Raw genomic sequence first — 22,065 nt, forward strand, 5'->3', positions numbered from 1 at the left:
AAGCCAAGAGTGCCAACAGTCATACACCAGTCATTCTCAGTCTCACTCACTCACAAAATGTGGTCACACATTGATAAAACAACTTTAAAGTTGGTTTTTAATCTAGATTTCATCAGAATACAAAACTCCATTTTCATAGATAAAGTGGCACATCTTTGCAGCTTCTATTGCACCAAGAATTTAAAATTAAGAACACAAACAGAAACATTTGGTTTGAAAACACTGCAAATAGCCAAGTACAGTACTTTGGTAAATCAAAAATAAAAAAGGCTTATATCGACAGAATTTTTAAAATAAAAAAACACTTTGGGGTGTAAACTACAGACATTAGACTCTAGAACACATTTCTCATCATCAATTTCCATAGATAAGGCAAGACTTGCTAAGTCTATGGATCATGACCCCATGGAGGTCTTAAATATCTCCAAACTGAAGCTAGAACAAGTGTAGTGCAATCTGAAAAAAGAGAAGGCCCCTCGTACATCAGCACACATTCACAACCTTCGTAAAAGGCATGCTAGTATACCAGCACCACAGCTGCAGACCCAAAGGCAGGCAGGCTTGAGATGACAATTCACCTCTATCCTTTCTTTTATGTGAATGCATGGCTATTGAATATACCAGATTGATAGCCAGGGAAACCAGATGCCCTTTAATCCACGGAAAAAAGGAGAAGGGCAGAACAACATAAGGCTCACACCCAAACACTTCCATGTCAGAAGCTCTAACAAAGGGAGCAGCCAGAGGAACAAACAGTAATTTGGTCTCCATGTCCAAGTTCAAATCATTGTAAGGAAATAGTACAAGTAATCTTTCAGATATTCCCTAATAAGAACTGGCATTACACCTGCCAATCCACTTCATGGGGACCACAGAATCACCATTAAGTGGTAAATTACCTTGCACTTCTAACAACCCTGGTGAGAGTCAGGTAATGGGGACATAGGAAGAAGGGGAGAGGGAAGAAGAAAAGGCTCTGCATCACTGGTGTATCTGGCTTAAAAGAAATTTACTGTATAGAAATTTATGCTTGTGGAAATAAGTTTCAAAAACTGGTACCCACACTACTAAATATCTAAACGGAAACATCCAGGAAAGACAAGGCATAATACATCTCTCATATGGCTCTATCCTCAAGATACACATTTTGAGATAGAGAACAGTATTTGAACTTTGTGAGTTATTTTCCATATTATTACGTTCTCAGCAAATCATCATCTTTCATTTAAACAAATAATTTTAAAGGGATTCTGATCATTTTCAGTGTTAGGCAGCATGGTGTTATAGAAAGAGTGCTGGTTTGGGAGTCAACAGACCTGGGTTCAAATCCTGACTCTGACAATTATTTGTTATGTGACCATGAGCAAGCCCCTTCCCTTTTCTAAGCCTCAGATTCCATATTTGTAAAATGGGGATAACACTTATACTACCAACCTCACAGGGCTGTAGTAGGAAAAGTACTTTGTTACAGTATTATGGAAATGTTACAACTTGGGGACAAAACTTATTAGAGCAGTCAATTAAAAAATTCACTTTCAACTTTGTAAGAAGACATCTCTCTGTAAAAAGTGATATCTATTAATCAATGATGCCATCCATGTCAGCATAACCATATGAAGCTCTCTGATTTTAAATGATACCTTCTATTAAGTCTCAGATGACTAACACTAGGAAATAACTAAGACCAACAACATACAGGCAAATTGTATAGTTTCTATAGTTAAAAGCTTTGAAATGAATAGTACCCTGAGGCCAAAATGTGCATTCCTGTACTTCTGCTCCAAAAGATGGGGAAGAACTAAGACTGTATATGCAATGAACCACACTATTTGTCTCTATAAGGATCTAGTTGGCAAGTATGCCTATCTGAGGTTACTTCTGCCCCAGAATACACATTAGTATTTCTTTACTTCCTGCTTTGAAAATAATAAAAAGTTTCATTAGAATTTAGCATTTCAAGAATGGTGAACTGAGATCACTATTGTTGACCCAATAAAACCCAGGCAAGGCCTAGCGAGGTTCCCCTAAACTAGAAAAACTGCAGCAATGGAATCAAGATCTATCATATTAGTTGAAAGGGGATGTCAGGGCATATTTACAAAGGGGGCTTGCTGAATGCCCAAGATAGCAACACAGCCCATCTAATGCATTCATAATAGGTTTTCCCCTCTTCAATTGTACTTTCACAGGCAAAGGCTTCCTTAGAGTAGCATTAGCAGAGCATTGGAAATTACCTACATTCCGGCTTCTCCTGAGCCCAGGTCTAGCTGCTCCAAGAGAGGTCACACAGTGTAAACGCTTGATGCCAAGAGAGCTATGCAAATGTTCTCTGTGCTTATGGAAGAAACTCTAGATGTCCTCAACTAGCAGTTAAGAGTTTTCTTTTTGCCACAACTTCCTCACCCAGATATCATACCTGAAAGTACAGATTCAGTTTGTCAGAAGAGTAGTGTGTTCATACACACACCCACAGAAAATCTAACCCCACAATGCCACTCTGCTAGCTTCTAGGAGCACTAAATAGAATTGCTCTGACCCATACAAGTCTCTCTGGTTCAGCTGCCACCAATGAGCTTTTTTTCCCCTCCCACCCTAATAAAAAAAATTCTTTTAAAACTTTTATAAATATAGTGCTATTAAACTACCACACAGCTAGCTTCTGAGCGCTCCCTTCTTTTCTCTGCAATAAGAGCACTCAGGGATACCTCCATTTAACACTAAATATCTCCCAATGACATGAAAGTTAAGGAAAGATTCAATCCCTGGTCATGATTCAAATGGGTAAACCTGGCTAGGCTAACAGCCACCAAAACAGTGGTCTTATAAGATATTAAAAATATAGAGCTTTCCAAATACTAATGTCAAGACCCTATCAAGAAACTCTAGATGTCCTCAACTAGCAGTTAAGAGTTTTCCTATCAAGGTACATACATGGATTCCATTTGTCATGCTGTATGGAAACTGAGGCAGTAAATTCTTAAATCAAATCTTAACCCTAAAAGATGCCTACTAAGATAAAAATCCACATCCCCAACTTCTAAAAATTAGCACTTAAACAGTACCAATTTACTGAATTAAGAGTGAGAGAAAATAATAAAACATCCCTGAAGCAGCTAGTTGATGAATAGAGCCAATGTAATACCAGAAATTTTATGAATTACAAATTATCTAATCCCAGAAACAAGGAGATATGACAAAGCGTCCTTGAATCTTTAAAGTGCCTCCCAATTCCTAGAGATAGAGAAGCTCCTCTTGACCACTCACAGTGACCAAGGAAGCAGAGGTAGTTTCCTCCAACGCTGCCTACAACGGATCCCTTCAGTTACCTCTGATTAAAAACTCTGCTGAATTTCCCGTTCACGTCACTCTGCCTGCTCTTTCTGATGGGGCCCACTATCCTCCGTCAGCTGTCACGTAGGAGCACCAACCCAACAGAACAGAAAGACAGCTCATTCAGAAAAAGTTTGGTCCCAATCAGGAGTGTGCCCAGAGATGAACACCAACAAACTGTTATAAACGTGTTCAGGAACACTTACAGGTAGCTCTCAAAGACAAAAGGAATCTTTTGTTTAAATAATGGAGAGTATCTCAACTCAAGGGATTCTACAATATGCAGAAGGAAAAAAAAAAAACAACTGACCAGTATGCATGGTCTGTCTCCACCTAGCTGTTCAAGAAACATGATAAATATTACAATCTGTACTCTTGGGAAAATCCCAAACCACAATGTCCTGGGAACAATCCCAGGAAAATGTTAATGTTCCAATCAAAAAGTCATCAAAATGGAGACCAAAAAAAAAATCAAAACACATCATTCAAACCAAAGATAGCATAATTGCTGCTACTAAAAAGATAATTCCACAAATCCAGGGCCAGCCCAGATAACAATATCTACACAATTCAAATATTGCTTTTATAGGTCTTCCTTCTGGGAATCTTTACAATTAAATTTTTTTTAATGGGAAATTAGCTTGTAACAAGCACTGTTTTCACACAAACCGGTCAAAATTTGAAGATTAGACACCATATACACAGATATTCCCAGACAGAAAAGTTTTCCTTCACATAAGCTAAGAATCTTAAGAATACTCAAATTGCTCAAGCCTTACTATGCAATTTCAGAATCAGACTTAATAGTTTAAGGACCTTAGCTGAGATATCTGTTCTGACCCGTGATCCACAATGACAAATGCAGTGAGATTTCTGTACTATCAAAAATGAGAAATAAGTTCATTATTACAAGGAATTTGATTTCCATGACACTAAAGAAATTTTAATCCATGGATCAACACAGTTAAGTTCCCTTGACATCTTTGATAGCAGCTTTCCAAATCTAAAATAGAAGGGAAGAAATCTGAGATGTTTAAAATGTCAACTTGGGGAAAAAAAAATCATTCTTCCTAACATACATGGTTCTCCCTTTATAAAAACAGTCCTACACATAAAGAATCTCTTTGAAGGCAGGTTCTTCTCAGACATTAGGTGAGGAATTCCTTGACCTCCCCTTCATTACTATGAAAGAGAATAAAACCCTATTCCAGTCATGTCCAACGTTCCAGAAATGTTTTGTAAACAATAAGGCAATCTTTTCCATTTCAAAGAAATGGGTAACAAGAAATAAACAATTCTGCCTTTTCTTTCTTCTCTCTTTAACAGTCAGAAGCATTAGCTAGCATATGGCTTGAGTACAACTAGACATGAAAAGCACCTGGTCCAGGTTGAAACTCAAAATCCAGAACGGGGAGAAATCTAAATTATTTGATTTTCACCCTGACTGTAGGCCCCATCTGCCCCTGTATTATACAGCTTTGGAAAAACAGTTCCTGAATTTTTGTCTATGCAATTAGGATCAGAAGAAAATTAAAGAAATCTAAACTTGTTCCTGAGTTGGAGATCATTTGCAAACTACCCTGTATATTAATGTCTGCATATAAACCAGGGAAAGAAAAAAGGCTTGTCATTCTAAATTTGAAACTACTAACTTGGATTAATTTGTGAACAATGCAGCAAAACTCACCCCAAATATTAAGGAAAGAGTTCATAACCACTGAACTCAGTCAGGGAGAGCTGAGCCACACTTAAAATGTTCCACTGACCTAATTAACCATTACTAAGTTCTTGAGTTTTACAGAAGGTGATTTTTACTGCACATGTGGTCAAAACAACAAAAAAGAACACATCACTAATGAAATGCTAAATTAAAAAGAGCTAGGGACAAACTAATATTTTTGTATATGTTTTGTAAGCTTTTTTCTTTCATTTTTGTAAATGATGGCCTTATCAGAAAGCTTAGTCTATTTCCTATTCAGCAATCCATTTTCCATCAGCTCATTGTTTTAAAAGACACCAAGCCCAGTCAGATGTTGAGGGCAGCAAAGGTCTTCACCAAGGTGACCTGTGCACTAGCATCTGCCTCGCTGCGATTGTTATCCGTGTTGTTACTCTTGTTCTCTGGCACTTTCTGACGGTGTCGTTCCTCCTGGCGCTTCTTCTTCTCCAGGCGCTGCTGCTCTCGCTTTTGTTTATTTGTTACCTGAAAGAGAAGACTGTCCATATCAGGGCAAGCACATCTGACTCAGACTGCTGCTGCCTAGGAGAAAGGAAAAACTGCATGAACATGCACCCACCCACACATACACATGTGTGTGTGCACACATACTTTAGCTTTTCTGTAGAAATTCAGAAATCTTTCAACAGTAAGACAAAAAACTTCTGATTACCAATGTTAAGCCTATCTACCAGATGAGATGTAAGAAAACAAAATAACTGTTTCATTATCCATTCTCTAGTTTTCCCTTCATAAGCCAATATTCAAAGACTATGTTACTTTCCAAATTATCTAGCAACCAGAAAAATGCAAATTAAAATAATTTTAAGGGAATCTCACACTCAATTTTTTAAAAACTGCTAAAACCATAAAACTCAATGCTGGTGATACTGTTGTGGAAATGAGCATTCTATTAAGATGTTGACGAACTATGAAATATTGCAAGCTTTTTGGAGAGCAATCTGTTGAGCATTAAGTGTGTACTGAGTCACAGTTACTCTACTAGGCAGGGAAGATACAAAAACAAAAATAAAACCATCCAGACCCTCAAGGAGTTTATCTTCTATCAGAAGAGAATAAGTCTGATAAGAAATGGATATGTAAAAACTAAGTAACATGGCACTAACAACCAGTGGGTGGAAAGGGAGGGGAAGGGGAGGGTGGTGTCAGCAAGATCTATGTAGAAAGTTAACACCTGAGTTAAACTGGGAAGTGGAGGTAAAGGAGTAAGGAGTGGAGTTGAAGGAGTGTGAGGTATAGAAAGAATGCTAGAACACAAGAGTAACATGATGAATAAGGCTAGAAAGGCAGTTTGGAGCTAGGTTGTTAAGGGCTAAAGGAGTTTGTATTTGATCCCTGCCTAGTCAATATTTTTAATCAAAATATAAATAATACAGATTTTATAGTATTGTTTGGAACTCAGTGCCAAATAGCTCCATTTGTATTTTTAGTGAACACAAATAGCATGCCAAGCACACATACATGTGCATTCATGTGCATGTGCGCGCACACACACATACATACACATACACACACACACACACACACACACACACACACACACACACACACACACTGTCTCTCTCTCTCTCTCTCTCTCACTTTCTCTCAAAGAAGTATATTAAAGTATATTATCAGAGTCCAGGCCAAACAGGTTAGCCTACCACAAAATCCAGTAAATTGGACACAATAAGCATTTAATTTTTCATTCATTTTCACTCATTCACCATTCAAAATATAACATACTATATGACAAGTTCCTTTCCACTAATCTAAATGGACAAGGAAAGTCTCTATTTGTGACCTTAGTCTTGTGCTACTTTGGACCACAAGATTTTTTTTAAGTAAATCTAAGTATTTAAAATGAATCCCAGTAATTGCATCAAATTTTATATTTAGTCCAGAAAAAAAAGATTGGGGAAATAACATAACTCTTTTCAAATACCTACTGTGCTGTCACACTTTATTATTCTACATAGCCAAATAGGGTATAATTAGAACTAAAGGACAGGAGTTACAGGAAGATTTTGGATTAGCATAAGGAGAAACTTCCTCATGATCAGAACTATCCAAAAGTGGAATGGACTGTCTTTGTGCATTCTCCTTCATGAGAAACATTCTAGTGGTAATTAATGACCAATTGGCAGGGATGCCATAGAGCAATGGTGTCAGACTCAAATAGAATAGGATCTGTGTGGCCACATACTGACTTAGAAAACTACAAATTAATATTATGTTGTATTGCATTTTTATTTTGTTTAAACATTTCCCAATTAAATTTTAATCTGGTATAGCCCAAGTTTGACACCTCTGCTGTAGAAGAAGGACTTGTTCAATAAAAAGTTGTTAATATGGCAGATGGAGCTCCTTTCAACTCTAAGTCTAACTTTAATAAACAGCATCCTATATCACCCTTTCCACTCCCCTCATATATACCTTCAGGGGCTGGCTTTTACTTGTTTTATTTTCTCCAACAGAACTGGTTTGTGTTTTATTATTTTCATTTCCACTTTCACTTAAGCCTTGACTTCCAAAGATTCTGTTTCCACTGCCGCCCTCCTCCCATATGGAACCACGCTGTTTCTGAGCTCTGCCATAGATCTCCGGTTTCTCCTCCGCCTCATCCAATGAAAGGTATTGTGCTGAAATAAATTGAGAACCCAAGATGTTCAAAGAACACAGCTGCTACATTAAATGACCCCAAGGCTAATTGAGTCCCTAGCACATTATCATTTAGGAAGCCAGTTGTCTTGAGGTATTCTGCTAACAAGCCACAAGTATCAATTGATAACACCAGGAAATAAAGAACCCAAACAGGCTGAAAGATTTTAGATAAGTGGACACAAACACACACAAAAAAAAACCTGATGCTCTTTCCCATGATCAGCCTTCATACAAATTAAGTAAGGTGCTTCAGCTTTCAACATAAGTTTTTGAGAACATGTCCTCATTTTCATTTAACTCCCTAAAGAAAGAATATTGCCAGAGTCACAAAATCTAAGATATAATAATTATACCCTTTGGGGGTAGATATGATAATATAATAATATATTGTGTACATATATATATATATATATATATATATATATGGAGTATATAAAACCAAGCAAAAATCTGACAAACACAAGTACCTGGAAAACTACATGGCTGAAGATAAATCATGAGGTAATATTAAACCTTTCATCTCTGCTGCACCAATAAAAATCTACACTTCAAGTTGATAGAGATTTTAAAAGCTATCATCTGATAGATGTTGGTGATTTAGATAATATGGTAGATTCTAGCTAAGGATTCCAAACAGTATAATAAGGTACTCTGTCCTTCCACTCTATTTTAATTGGAATGGTTCTCACAACTATAAAGCAAAAGAACTCTACCTAGAGGAGCAAATGCTAACAAAAACTATGATGTGTATGGTTTGAGAACAGAGGAATTTAGACCTCACTCTCCATTAATGCTCATTCATTTTGCAGGTAAACAGTATGTTATCTACTTACAGTTTCTTTTCCCCTGGTTCATCTGCACCATCGCAAGTATTGCAGATTCAATATTGTAATTCTCAGCTTCCAAATTCTGGACTATTAAATTAACATCCTACCCAAAAAACAGAAAGATATGTCAATATCCTATTTACATGTGCCTATCCAACTTCATTGTAGCAACGTAATAAACTATTACAACTGCCCTAGTTAAAGATTTCTATATACTTTACTCATTATAGGGAATTCCTTCATTTCAACAATACAGAGCATTCCCTTAGAATACACCCTGAGGGCAGCTAGGTGGTGTAGTTAATTCCACCCACCCTGGAATAAGGAGGACCTGAGCTCAGATATGGCCTCAGATACGTGACATTTACTAGCTGTGTGACCTTAGGCAAGTCACTTAACCCCAACTGCCCTGGCTTCTCCTCTCAAAAAAAAAAAAATATGTACCTAGAGTGATCAATAAAGCCTTTGAAATAACTCTGGGGCAGAGTTAAATACTAGTTTAAGCTTCCTACTTCTAATTTAGTAAAAAATTCCTTTTTTAAGATTTTTTTTTACTAATACTCAGCACTAATTAAAAAAACCCATATATGCTATTTTAATAATGAGAACAATATCAGGCAAATCTACAAAATGAAAGGGAAATAATCAGTGTTCATCAAAGTCGAAAAAACAATCTCATCATATATAATCAGCCAATGTAACCCAGTAAGTATAGTATCATCAGGCAACAATCAGAATTCTCGTGAAACTCTTTTGGCACAGCAGGCAGACTTTTATCACAGAGTGGTAGGTCTTCTCAGTAGTACGAACATTGCAAACCATAGTCAACAAGAGCTATGTCCTCTAATACTGTTTAAAAAGTCTTTTTCTACTATGTAGATACTAACTGAACATCCAGTTGCATTACAAACTTTCTGTACAGCATCTTCTACTTCATCTTTTAAGTCGTCTTCAAAGTCATCCTCCTTTGGCTTAATCTTCTCTCTCTTATTTGATTCATCTTTATTAAGCATCTGAAACTAAAAAAATTTTTTTTTAATTTGGAGACAAGAATCATGGATTGGACTTACTGTTGTCTTCAGTGGAGGCAGATAGACTGATCTCAAAGAAAATAAAATTCATGAAAGAAAAATGATGAAAGACATATTAAGATAGTTCAAGACTGTTTAAATATAATATCAATAAGTGGGTCAACATTTCATTCAGGAAAGCAGACTGAGACAACCCCTGCCCCCCCCCGAAAAAAGATATGTAAGGGCAATCACCACATTAAGTGTTTCTGTTTAAATGTTTTCCTTTGTTACAATGAAGGACGAGGTGTTTTCTTCCAGAAGCAACTGTTGTGTACAGACAGAAGGCTTCAATATAAAAAGACATCTAAGACAACTGGGGAAGGGGGCGGGGGGAGGCAGTGGGAATTAAGTGACTGCTCAGTGTCACACAGTTAGTAAGCATATGAGGCTGGACTGAACTCAGATCCTCCTGACTCCAGAGCCAGTACACTATCTACCCAGGTGCCCCCATTTGCTGAAATGTTTTAGATATGGAGAAGTGTCAGCCCAGTCTACGCCAAACAGACAACATCCACAGCTATTCTTTATGGTCCCAGAAACCATAATATTGATAATAGTCATTTAATATTAGAGGCAAATATCTCCCAGTGAAGTGCCAGAGGTAAGAATAAAAGAATCCACCCCCCACCCTCCCTGTACTGCCTTAGCCCCTGCTGAACTATTGCATCAAGAGAAGGCTTGTCTAATTTTTAGATGTTGTTTGAAGACACAGATGATAGGATAAAACCACCAGCACATATCTTTCATCTGGTTCCCTGGGTTTTGACTAAAAATCAGTAGATCATGATCTAATATCATTTTCATGCCAGTTGATCAATCCTATCTGACCTCACATACCTAATTCCATAATAATGTTCCTATCACACTCAGTTAATACCAAGTTCAATTTCTATAACCACAAAGAACAATCCATTCTTGGGTCTCTAAGACCCTTCATGTACCTAATTCCCCTAAGTGCCATCATGCCTTAGTTTGTAATGAAGAAAAGGAGGCACTGAGTTATCTCTGCCTCTAGTCTATACCGAGAATAAGGCAAGGAAAATGCTACTTCATATAAAAACCAAAGGTGAAAGCAAAAGAAAAAGTGGTAGAGTGAAAACTTAAGTGAAAGGAGACCAGCTTAAGTAATAACTGCTTCTAAAGAAGCAGAAAGTACTCTGGTGAGAAAATATTACCTGTTTCATCTACCTGAGCTGAACAAGAAACAAACCAACCCTGTAGTTCCCTAAAGCTAGCCCTCCATGAAAACATCCATATTAGCTATTGAACTCCAAGGGTACCCTCTGCTTTCTCTCAAGGGCTACTGTTACAAGGCTAAGGAATTTGGGAGAAAGACCATGCTCACGTCTGTCTGAAGATGGGCAGGTGCTTCTGAATTATCATTGATTCTCCGAACGCTGTCATAGTGCTCGCCATAGCGATACGCAATGTGCAGCTCCCGGACATTGGCTTTGTCTGTACCACGAATCTGAAAGCAAAGCAGGAAGAGACATGTGCCAGCAACAAACACTGAAACCCTGCTCCGTACCCAAAAGCCTTACAGTGACACTGCTTTTCTACTAGGGAAGAAGGTCCAATATGTCTGTAGGAATTACCTCAGGAAGGCCACAAGAACTTCACATCGTGTATGGCCTTTAGAAGCAAAAACCAGGCCAGCTTTCATTGCTGATTACGCCATCCACACCCTCTAACCCAGAGATCCCACTGCTAGGCATATATTCCAAGGAAGTCAATAAAAGAAAGAAAAGGTCCCAGATACCAAAATGTCTCCAAATCCCCATTCTCTAAGACTGCATTACACAGAAGAGCCTTTAAAACAAAGATAATCCTGGCACCACCTGCCTCCAAGGGAGCTGTAAGGAGAAGGATTCTGCAAGTCCTAAAGAAGAGCAGAGAAGGAGCCAAGGGCCAGGAGAGATCGGACTGTCTGACCCAAATGTGAAGGAATATTCTTATCAACGGAATTCATTTTTCTAAAAATGTTATCTTTTTTAGTGTGCACAGTCTTCCCTTTTTCCTACTCACCATAAAAAATGAAACAGAACTGGAATTTTATACACTGTTACAGTGTACATGGTACAGCAGGGTGGTGCAACAGAAAGAACACTGGCCTAGAGTCTACTCGGACACCTGCCAGATGTGTGACCCTGGGGAAGTTATGGTTCCTGTAAAATGGGAAAACAGCAGCACCTATCTCCCACGGTGGTTGTGAGGACCAAATAAGAGAATAATGATAAAGTGCTCTCCACGGTGTCTGGCACACAGTAAGCACTATATAAATGCTACCTGTTGTTATTATTTCTACGTACTACAATGCAGACGTGTAATAAAGGAATGTTTCACCTTAAAATTCGAATTTCTAAAAATCATTCTTAAAATTCTCAAGTAAATTTCAAAATGGCATTTTAAAAATACTCCTGTAATACATGTGGTTTGGCTCTCTTTGTTCCCAAAGAACTAATTATGCTACTCAAACATTCCTGGACTTGATAGGTCTCAAGGTATGCTTAACCCAAGGTAAGCATTTAATAAATGCCTGCTGGGTGATTGACTTCCGATAAACTTCGATGTATCAATGTGTAATTTTATGATATTACAATCCATTCCTGTGCATAACTACATTACCCCTCAATGGCACTCACATTAATTACTTCAAGTTTTTCCATCATAAGCCACCAATTATACTTCTGGCCACATTACTTAAGACCCCAGGACAAGTCATTTGACTATTCATTGCTTTAGACAATTCTGAGATTAAAAGTTACAAGGAAAGTGCTGACCTACTGCACAAGTTGAAGGAATTTTCTCATCTAAAGAGTTACTTACACCAATGGAATCACAGATCCAGTCCCTATCCTCCACTTAAAGAAGCACCAGTTAATTTATTTATAAATGACTTTGCTATGAATTCTACTAGGTGACTTACCTGCCACAAAGGGGCATTCAGCTGATGAATAACAACATTCATTTGATGATTTCTTGCAAAGGCTACAATTGCATCATTTCCAGCAAAAGTACCAGGTTTTGCCAAACTGGCAACTAAAGTAAAAATGGGAGAAAAACGAAGGCTTCAGGAGAGAATGCTCAAAGTGCAAACAAAGCTTCAGCAATCATTCTGCTGCACACAAAGACAAGCAGGAGTATACAGGGCTCATCATAAGTAGCTATAGTACATTTCTGGCAAGAAATACCTACACCAACCTGGGATGCCTTGCCTGAGATTCTTACAGAAAAGATGGAGATTCTGTGTAGTTATAAAAAGGTTGTGACCTCTAAAAAAAGAACCAGGGAATCCAGATTCAAGAGTTACAGCCTCCCTAGCAGGGGGCAAGACTGAGATTAGAGTTGAAAAGCCACTGATCTATTTGGTATCCACAGAAAAGTGGAATTAACAAGTCATCTTTAAAATTCTAACTCATTTTACTTTTTTCTAAACTCACCGCAAAGTTTTAAAATCATAATATAAAGGACTACCAGGCATGTTCATTAGCATATTCAGTAGCATTTTTTTCTAAAAAGGATTTCCTAATCTACATATAAGTTTTTGAGGAAATGAAATAATTGAAAACTTCTATTCTCCTTAGGGTCACAACACCAAACTCAACAAATTACTTTGACTAAAAACATCCAGAATGCAATTCATGTTTGCAAAACTACAAACTCATTTTGTAAAAACGCATATAATTTGGCTAAACATTACTGGATCTGTGTAGAAACATTTTCTAAGTCTAACTCGCAAAAAATCAAAACATTCCAACAAAACTACAACAATCTCCTCAGAATAAAGGGAGCTCAAATAACACGGCATTAAGCCGTAAAGGAACTGAGTTGAATCCCAGCACTGTTACAGGTTTACAGTGTAACCTTGGGTAAGTCACCACCTCTCAGAGGCTCAGTTACAGAGCAGGCTGTTGGGATAAACGATCGATAAGATCTCTTCCAGCTCTAAACAGATCTTATAAGGGACTACTGAAGTTGACTGAACATACTAACTGTTCATTTAAAGCATTACTTTCCAGTTGGAACAGACTTTAAGTGAAAACAAAGCTATAAGACCTGCATTTTGGGGGCGGCCAGGTGGCTCAGCAAGTAAGAGCACCAGCCCCAGTGTCGGGATGACCTGGGGATCAAATCCGGGCTCAGATACTTAGCACCACACCCAGAAATAACTGGCTGTGTAACCTTGAGCAAGCTACTTAACCCCAATTGCTTATTAAAAAAAAAAAAACCTGCATTTTTCCTTTTGACTTTAGATTATAAGAAATAAAGTTATAAATCACAACAATGGGCCCATCTCAGGATTACCTTGATATTACTTAATTTACATTCATTTTTAAAATTGCTTTTAAGAATCACTTTGTGACAATACAGTGAAGGCTGCTAATAAGTGTAATTACCTAATGCATTTCTCCAAGAGGATATAATATCCCACTGACCTACCATGTTTCTCAAAGGGAATATCATCCTCCACAAAAGGTTCAAAGTCATCCCGCTGTCTTATCATATAGTCAACAGTCTCCTGTCTGTGTTTCAGATGATTTCGTGAATGTCCCTCTAACTGATCACCAAGAGCTCGGAATAGACAATTGCTGCATAAAAAGAAGTTTTGGTTAACAATATTTTCATTTTAATAAAGGAACAAAAAAATAACAAATTGATTTTTATCAAATGAATTCTGAGGAAAGCCCCCAACACATGGTGCCTAATAGGTTTACAAACTGCTTTCCTCACAGAAGCACTATGAAAGAAGTAGACAGCACAAGTATTATCACATCCATTTTATATAAGAGGAAACTGAGCTCAAGGAAATTGAATCATCTGCCCAAGGTCACCCAGGTGATAAGTATCATAACCCCAATTTCAGAGCATTATCTTTTTTACTACAAACCCACTGCTCTTTGCATTACACTATATTGTCACAAATCCTCACAACTGGATTTATGGACAGACTCGGAGCTTTACCCACCCAGGATAAAATATATACGAAGAGAAGTGCCTATACTGCCTTCACAGATTCCCTCACACTTATTTAATGCTCTAAGGTTTACAACCCTTTGAGATACAAAGTACAAATATTCTTTGCATTTATACTATGGAGGAAGAAAGTAAAGTTCCTTGCTCATAGAAGGAACGTACTTGCCTGTAGGCACATATTGGAAAGGAGAATTTGATCTAGTGGCTCCAAAGCCAGTGATCTTTCCACTATAATAGCAATAATCTCTGCACCTTCCCTATCCATTGGGAAGAAAAACAAAAACCATTACAAATATGTATAGTCAAGCAAAACAAATTTCCACACTAGCCATGTTCAAAATAAAATTTCAAAAAAAAGAAACGAGAAAATGTGTCAATCAGCAAAACTCTTAAATCAGCTCTCTATGTGGAAGATGGAGCATGTTTCATCAAGAGTACTTTGACATTGCAGTTAGCCATTGTAATTGTTGTTCAGAGTTCCTCAGTCTTTAAAAGAACAGTGGCATAGTAGGCATTCTTAAGGAAGAATATGGCATAGCAGGAAAAGCTCTAAACTAGGAGCACAAGACCTCTGTTCTTGTCCCACTTACTAGCTATACAATCCTGGAAAAAACACTTCGTCCCTCAGTGCCTTGGTTGCCTTATCTGTAAAATAAGGATCATACTTTACCCTATAAAAGCAGAGGGAGGGACCTAGATTAGATGACTTCTTCAAGTCCCTTCCAGACCCAAGATCTAGGATTTCCTCATATCACCTTAGAAACAGATAGTCCACATGACAATCCATATCCAGTGCCATTTTTCTGGACCCAAGTTTCAGTAAAGGTTCTGTGACACAGCTATCTCATTACTCATTTTAGATAGTGTACAAAAGAGAAGTGCTCTTTAGGCACTTCTTGGAAGGAGTATGTCCAGCAAGCAGTTTGAGAGAAAAAAGCTCTTGCATCAAGTCTGAATCCTAAGGAGATAGTGGAGAAAGCTATGCAAACGAACATTCATTGAACAAACAACACTATTATGAAATGGAACGTCTTTTTTTCCCCTGACTCCTCAGCAATCACTTGGGGATCAATAACACTTACTCTTGTCAAAGGAAAACCACTCACCTTGGTCACCACAGTTTCCAAATCAAGAATATTCCATCTGAACTTTCAGATCTCTGAAAAACTAATCTATTTTCCAATCTTATCACTGACAAAAAGGCCCAATAGATCTAACAAGATCTAAACAAGACAGGAACACAACCTCAGAAGTAGGGAGTACTGGCAGTGAGTGGAATTATGCCCTTCTGAAGCCTAACAGTAAGCCAAACTGCTTACTTTTCTATACTGTCACTGTAAAGAAACAACTATGAAAGACTGATCACCCCAACAGCAAGTCATGATTCCAGAGGGCTGATGAAATACGCTACCCATCACCACCTGACAAACAAGGGATGGCTTCAAGAGTGAAGACTGAGATATCTTATTTTTGGACATGGCCAATATGAGAATCTATTTTGCTTCACCATCCATTTTTATAACAGGTTTTTGTTTTTCTTCCTTTCTCCATTGGCGGGGGGGAGGGGTGGGGGGGGAAGGAGAGGAAGACAAAGGTAAGAGGGAGAGAAAGCACATCTTCACCGATTTTTTTGGTAAAGACACTAGCTAACCCCATGCCCAAGCATCATAAAATTCCAAACTACTTAGCAGAGTCAGAACTAGAGGTAGGCAAAATAAGTAGCTGAAAATGTAAAGGAAAATGTGCAGGTAAATTTTTTCGCACTTTTTTAAGACTTTCATAATTTTTTAAGGCTTTCTAAATAATTTCAAAATAAATCTTCAAAATATTTATTCTAAATATTCTAAGTATGTATCTCTAATTAAATTTTAATGCTGTTATGTCAACTCAGCAATGGCTCAAAGTGTCCAAGGGATGATAACACACAAAACACAATTGTCAGACCCAGCTGGGATATGCAGTCAGCTCTGGCTGCTCCCCCTTACTATCCCATCACCATCTATGCCCATTGGAAGTCATAGCTTTCATGCAGATGTCAGCTCAGGTTGCATAATTTTATGAATAACAATACCCAAAGAAGCAGTGGGTTTTTCTGAGTTTTTTTCCCTCAAGTGATAGCCAGAGGGGTGCTCAAAAGTAGAAATAAATAAGCTATTAAATCCTGGCCACATGATAAAAGACAAAACAATTTATGCTAACACCTGTTACTTGCCCAAGAGAATACCTTTACTCATATGGTGATGAAACCTGTCACTGACTCTAAGGCAACTCTAAGGCAGAGCCCAGAAGATGACCACAAGCCCTATAACTCAACAGAATCTTAAGTTTCTTGAAGGCAAGAGGTGTTTTATTTTTGTCTCTGTCTTTGTATCCCCAGAATATTACAGTGTCTTACACATTAGGCACTTAATAAGGGGTAGAAGGTTGGGAGAGCAAAGCAGGAAAAGACCTCATTGAAGAGATGGTGTTTAGGCTGAGGCTCAGAGGATAAAGTAGGATATCAAGAGACAAAGAAGGAGGAGAGAATGGAATATGAGGAAGGAAGGAAGGGGTGGGGGGGTCTTTCTTGGGGAACAGCCCAGTCTAGATGGCTGGAAAGGTAATTTGGGCTTACACCACTGAAAGCCTTGGAGGCCAGGTGGCTGTATGAACTGCAAGGACCTTTCTTCACCTTTGAGACAAGGAGTATGAGCCCTATTTCCACTGAATTTTCTTCTCTTCCATCCCATCCTTCTTGCACTCCTATAACTTCAGCACCATAGAGAAGAGGAGAAAGGCTCTGTCAAGACATTTTCCTATCCCATTTTTCCTTCTCAAGGGACATGCTATGTTTCTAAACCAGTCCTCTGTGTCTCTTTCTGCCTTTCAGAGGCTTGCCCTGCTTCCTGTCCCCCCCCCATTACACAGATCCCTGTAACCCCCCTCCCAACAAATGAGCCCTGGTGCCCACATTTCTTCTTCTCCCACCTTTTCTCCCACTGCACCCAATCCCCTAGGTCGCTCCCCTCCCCATTCTCAATTCTTTAACATATTCTCCACATATTCTTCCCCTATGCTCTCTCTCCCTAATAGACAAGATCAAGCTCTGGACCAGAAAGCAAAAGACAGACCTAAAAGACAGTTTCTGGCTCTGATACTTAATAACTCCAAGCACAGTTGCAGTAATGTCACTCCTCTAGACCTCAGCTTTCCTACCTATAAACAGTCATGATGACACACACAAGGAGGAAAGCCATGGGTATAACCCTGAGGAATCATGAGCACCTAAGACTCCTTCTCCCCCCCAGGGATGTTACCCTGTCTTTCCTCCAGAGGTAGGACAATCCTACTTCTCTAGATCCATCCATTCCATTATCCAGAGTCCTTTCTTCCATCTGCCCTCATTCTTACTACTGCCCCATTGTTCCCAACTCAACTCCCTAGTCCACCCTCACTCATTCTGTTCGTTTCCTGTGGCTCACCTCACCCAATCAATCCAACTTAATAAGCAAAGGTTCAGAGAACAGGCCTTGGAGTCAGGAAGACCTGGGTTCAAATCCCCAGCTGTGGTATATATACTAGTGTGACTAGGAAAATCACCCAATGTTTCAGTGTTCCAAGCAATTCTAAGCTAAGAGAGAAAGCCCATCATAGGGCAAAGCACTGGATTCTGAGTCGGTGAAACTGCAAGCGAATCCACCTCTGACATGTACTACATTTACGAATATAATCTTATGCAAGCTACTTAACCTCTCTGGGTCTCAGTTTTCCTATCTGTAAAATGCAGGGGTTGACTTAGGTGACCCAAAGGTCCCTTCAAGCTCTGAATCTATGGTGCTAAGGAGCACCCCGAGTGTGAAGCTAGATCAGGAAAGGGATTTTCCTACAGCAATGAAATCACAAGTTTCAGAAAAAAAAAAAAAAAAACAACAAAGCCCTGGCTAGGCACGGCGAGCACAAAAACACAAACCAACCAGTCCTTAAAGCCAGCTCTTCCTTTTACCCCTAAGGGATCTAGAAAGCAGAAGGACGGGGACACACACACAGGGAGGAAGGTGCCCCATTTAACAGATGAGGAAACTGAGGCGGAGAAGGTTCAGAGACCGCAGCTGCAGGTGCTCATTAAATGCCTGCAGACTGAGAGCTGCCTCCTCGCCTCTTCACCTGGTCAGGTCTCCGGCTCGCACGTCCGCACCCCCACCTCCCCCGGGCCTCCAAGTACGCGCATCCTCCCCCCCTCCCCTGGTCCCTCCTCCTCCCACCGGTCGGCCCCGGCGCGCGCTGCCTCCCCCTCCCCCATCCTCTCTCCCCCGGTGCGCGCCTCCTCCCCCATCCGTCCTCCTCACCCGTCGCCCGGCACCTCGCGCAGCTTGAGCCCCAGGGCCTGCAGCTGGTTGGCGAAGCTGACGAACTCCTCCTCGCCGCCGGCGCCGGGCTCCGTCCGGTTCCGCCGCTCCTTAGCCAGGGCTCTCCGAGCCGCGCGCTCGTCCCGCTTCCGCTCCGCCTCGGCCTTCCGGCCGCTGCCCGGCCGGCTCTTCACCGCCTGCTTTCGGGACATGACCCGGCCCCCAGCCCAGGAGCCGGGAGGGGGAGACGACGCCCCGGGCGCAGCTGACGAGGCGATGCAGGCGGTGGTGGCAGCGGCAGCGGCAGCGGCGCCGGGGCAACGGCGGAGCAGCTTCTGCGCTTGCGCCGCGTCCCTCGAGCCTCTGCCTGGCAGCGGCTTCCAGGAGTCCCTGTCACGTGGCCCAGCGCACTGAGCCCTGAGAAAGGGGACAGAGAGCTGGGGCGAGCTAGAGCGGCCCCACAGGTTCTAGTACTGTTTATTCCGCCCCCTAGCGAAGAAGGTGGTACTCCGAGGGAGGCAGAAGGCGTGGACGGAGTTTTATAGCTGGGAGGACTTTTAAAGGCTATCAATTCCAACCCTTGCATTCTTTATAGATGGGACAGACGGAAGGACGGATGGACGGATTAAACGCTCACTAGGCGTAAGGCACTGTGCTAAACACTGGAGATACAAATAGCATAGCCTCTGCCCTCAAAGAGTTCACATTCTAATAGGAGCAGACAACACACTTGGGTGCCAGAGGCAAATCAAATGGAAAAAAAAGTATCCAGTGGTCCATAGGAAGCAACAAAGCAGATGAGAATTCCTCTTCTTTAAAGTCATTAATTTACTGAGACCCAAGGAGGTGATTTGTCCAAGGTCACAAAGGCAGTGAACCCCAGACTCTCTTTTCATAGTTCATATTTATGTAGAACTTTGAGGTTTTGCATACATTATTATGTTTGAGCTCATCAATCAACAAATATTTCTTAAGTACTATCAGACATTGTACTAAACACTAGGGATGATATTTTTCTGTCTTTACAAATATTTCATTTTATTCTCACAACAATCAAATGCTTTAACCAAATCAAATTATTCAGAGGCATGTGTTGCCCTGAATGTGGGTATGCCCTAGCCACATAAGTATCCCAGGCGATGAATAGCATTAAAGACTTGGAGTCAGAAAGACCTGTGTTTGATCTCACCACTGACACTCATAAGCTGTGTGATCCTGGGAGCTGGGTACTATTATTATTCCCATTTTACAGATAACAAAACAAGCAGAAGAAGGTCTCAACTGAAGCCCTAATCTATACTAGTTGCATACAGAGTAGATAAGAGGTAAACTAGCTACTGGAATGACCAAATAGCATCTAGGATAAAGTGGCCTTTGACCTAAATTTTGAAGGAATTCAGGGACTCTAAGACAGAAGTGAGGAGGGAGAGCATTTCAGGCAAGGGGGACAGACAGTACAAAGGCAGGAAAACAGGAGATGTAGAAAGGGGACAGTAGAGTAAGTAGAGGGGAATAATATGTACAAGTCTATAAAGATAAGAAAAGACCAAACAGAAGTTCATATATGAAGTAATAAGGAACCACTAAAGTTTATTGAGTGGGGAGGGGGAGAGGTGACATGTTTAAGCTTTCACTTTAGGAAAATCACTGTGGCTGCTGTTTTCCTATCTGACTCTTCATGACTCTATTTGAGGTTTTCTGGGCAAAGATACCATTTCCTTCTCCAGTTCATTTTACAGATGAGGATACTGAGGCAAATAGGGTAAAGTGACTTGCCCAGGGTCAAACAATAAAGTGTCTGGGTTCAGATTTGAACTCAATCCTGACTCCAGGCAAGACACTCTATACACTGCCCCAGGATGCTATATGAAGGAAAAATTGGAGTTAGGAAAGGCTTGAGGCACAGAAGATGGTCAAAAAAAATTATTTCTGTAGCACCTTGTATGTGGCCCTGTTCTGGGAATGGGAATCTAAGACCTTCCCTGCCCCTAGGCCCTTTGATAAGCTTAAGTGACTTTGAGAACCTTCCTTGATTTGAAAATATACTCTGCCCCCTAATAGGCTGAATGTGGTCACATGGAGCCTGTGGCAGGAGGCTTGTTTTTCAGGAATGCCCACATCTGGTTGCTTTTTGATTGGGCAATGGGTCTAGAGGTCTGTGATATTCTCTGATCCAAGAGAAGGCTATATATACCCTGATGTGAGGTTTTGCTTTGGGGTTCACTTTGAGAAGAGTTGTATGATTTGACCAGACGAGACTCTGGGTAGCCATTGAGCCCCCCGGCTTTGAAAACCCAGATGTTGGTGCTTCCCTCTCTGGTAACTGACTAGGTATGGATGTAATGGTCAGATAGTTGGAAGCGGGTCTGCTGATCTGTTTCTCTGTCTGCTTGTAACTTCTGCTTGTAACTTGTTTGTATTCTCTGAAGTTCAGGGTGCTGACTTTTTCCCCTGAACTAGGTAAATTATATATGTTTGATTGATTAAAGTAAGATTGTTAACCCATTTTGAGTTGCTTTCCTTTAGAAAAGCAGATCTAAGAACTTGTGTTGGCAGCCACCCTGGGTATGCTGGGGTGCTTGCTGCTACAGGCCCCCCAATTCTACTCAAAAATTGAGGTGTATTTTGGGTATCAGGTCAGCATCAAAATCATGACTCATGATCTACCACTGATGCATTTGTTTTGCCATCTCAGAGGACACATTAGCTCAAAGCAAAAGCTATTTAATTAAACAACATAGCAAGATAAATGCCGAAAGATTTTCCCCTTATGCACACAGGAGACTCTACTCTTTCACAAGTACCATACCACCAATGGGAGAAGAGATCCATTCAGGGAATATCCTCATTCAGAGGGTATATATGTAGCATGGGGTACCTATGTAGAAAACGAGAGTAAGAGTAACTAAGCATGAAGGTTTACAAAATGCTTGACATACATTATTTCATTTCATCCTCACCACAACCCTGTAAAATAATTGTAACAGCTATTTATTAACTTTATTTTACATTTAAGAAAACTGAGACTGGGGGATAAATGACTTGCCCAGGATCCTACAGCTAATGAAAGATGAAAGTGAGATCAAACCCATGTCTTTCTGACTCCTGTAATGGGAATGCAAATTTGGAAGATCTTCCCTGCCCCTAGGCTAAAG

At 40.0% G+C, this 22,065-nt stretch overlaps 1 protein-coding gene across 3 annotated transcripts; it reads right to left on the reverse strand.

Annotated features, from left to right (window-relative positions):
- Positions 1-79: 79 nt before the first annotated feature.
- OTUD3 (OTU deubiquitinase 3) lies at positions 80-19,250 on the reverse strand. Of its 3 annotated transcripts, none has more exons than XM_069079370.1 (8): positions 18,911-19,249; positions 14,052-14,200; positions 12,538-12,650; positions 10,957-11,079; positions 9,426-9,551; positions 8,545-8,641; positions 7,484-7,689; positions 80-5,533 (listed from the first exon to the last, which is right to left on the reverse strand). In XM_069079370.1, the coding sequence occupies exons 1-8, from the start codon at positions 19,120-19,122 to the stop codon at positions 5,357-5,359; spliced, it is 1,203 nt and encodes a 400-aa protein (XP_068935471.1). In that variant the 5' UTR covers positions 19,123-19,249; the 3' UTR covers positions 80-5,356. The 3 variants fall into 3 exon arrangements, with proteins under 3 accessions (XP_068935471.1, XP_068935469.1, XP_068935472.1); XM_069079368.1 differs by having other exon boundaries at positions 9,426-9,557; positions 18,911-19,248; XM_069079371.1 differs by lacking the exon at positions 9,426-9,551 and having other exon boundaries at positions 18,911-19,250.
- Positions 19,251-22,065: the final 2,815 nt, after the last annotated feature.

The sequence above is a fragment of the Petaurus breviceps genome, unplaced genomic scaffold, assembly GCF_028583685.1.
Source record: "Petaurus breviceps papuanus isolate PSGF00001 unplaced genomic scaffold, PetGlider_PUasm1.0 91041, whole genome shotgun sequence".
Taxonomy (NCBI): domain Eukaryota; kingdom Metazoa; phylum Chordata; class Mammalia; order Diprotodontia; family Petauridae; genus Petaurus; species Petaurus breviceps.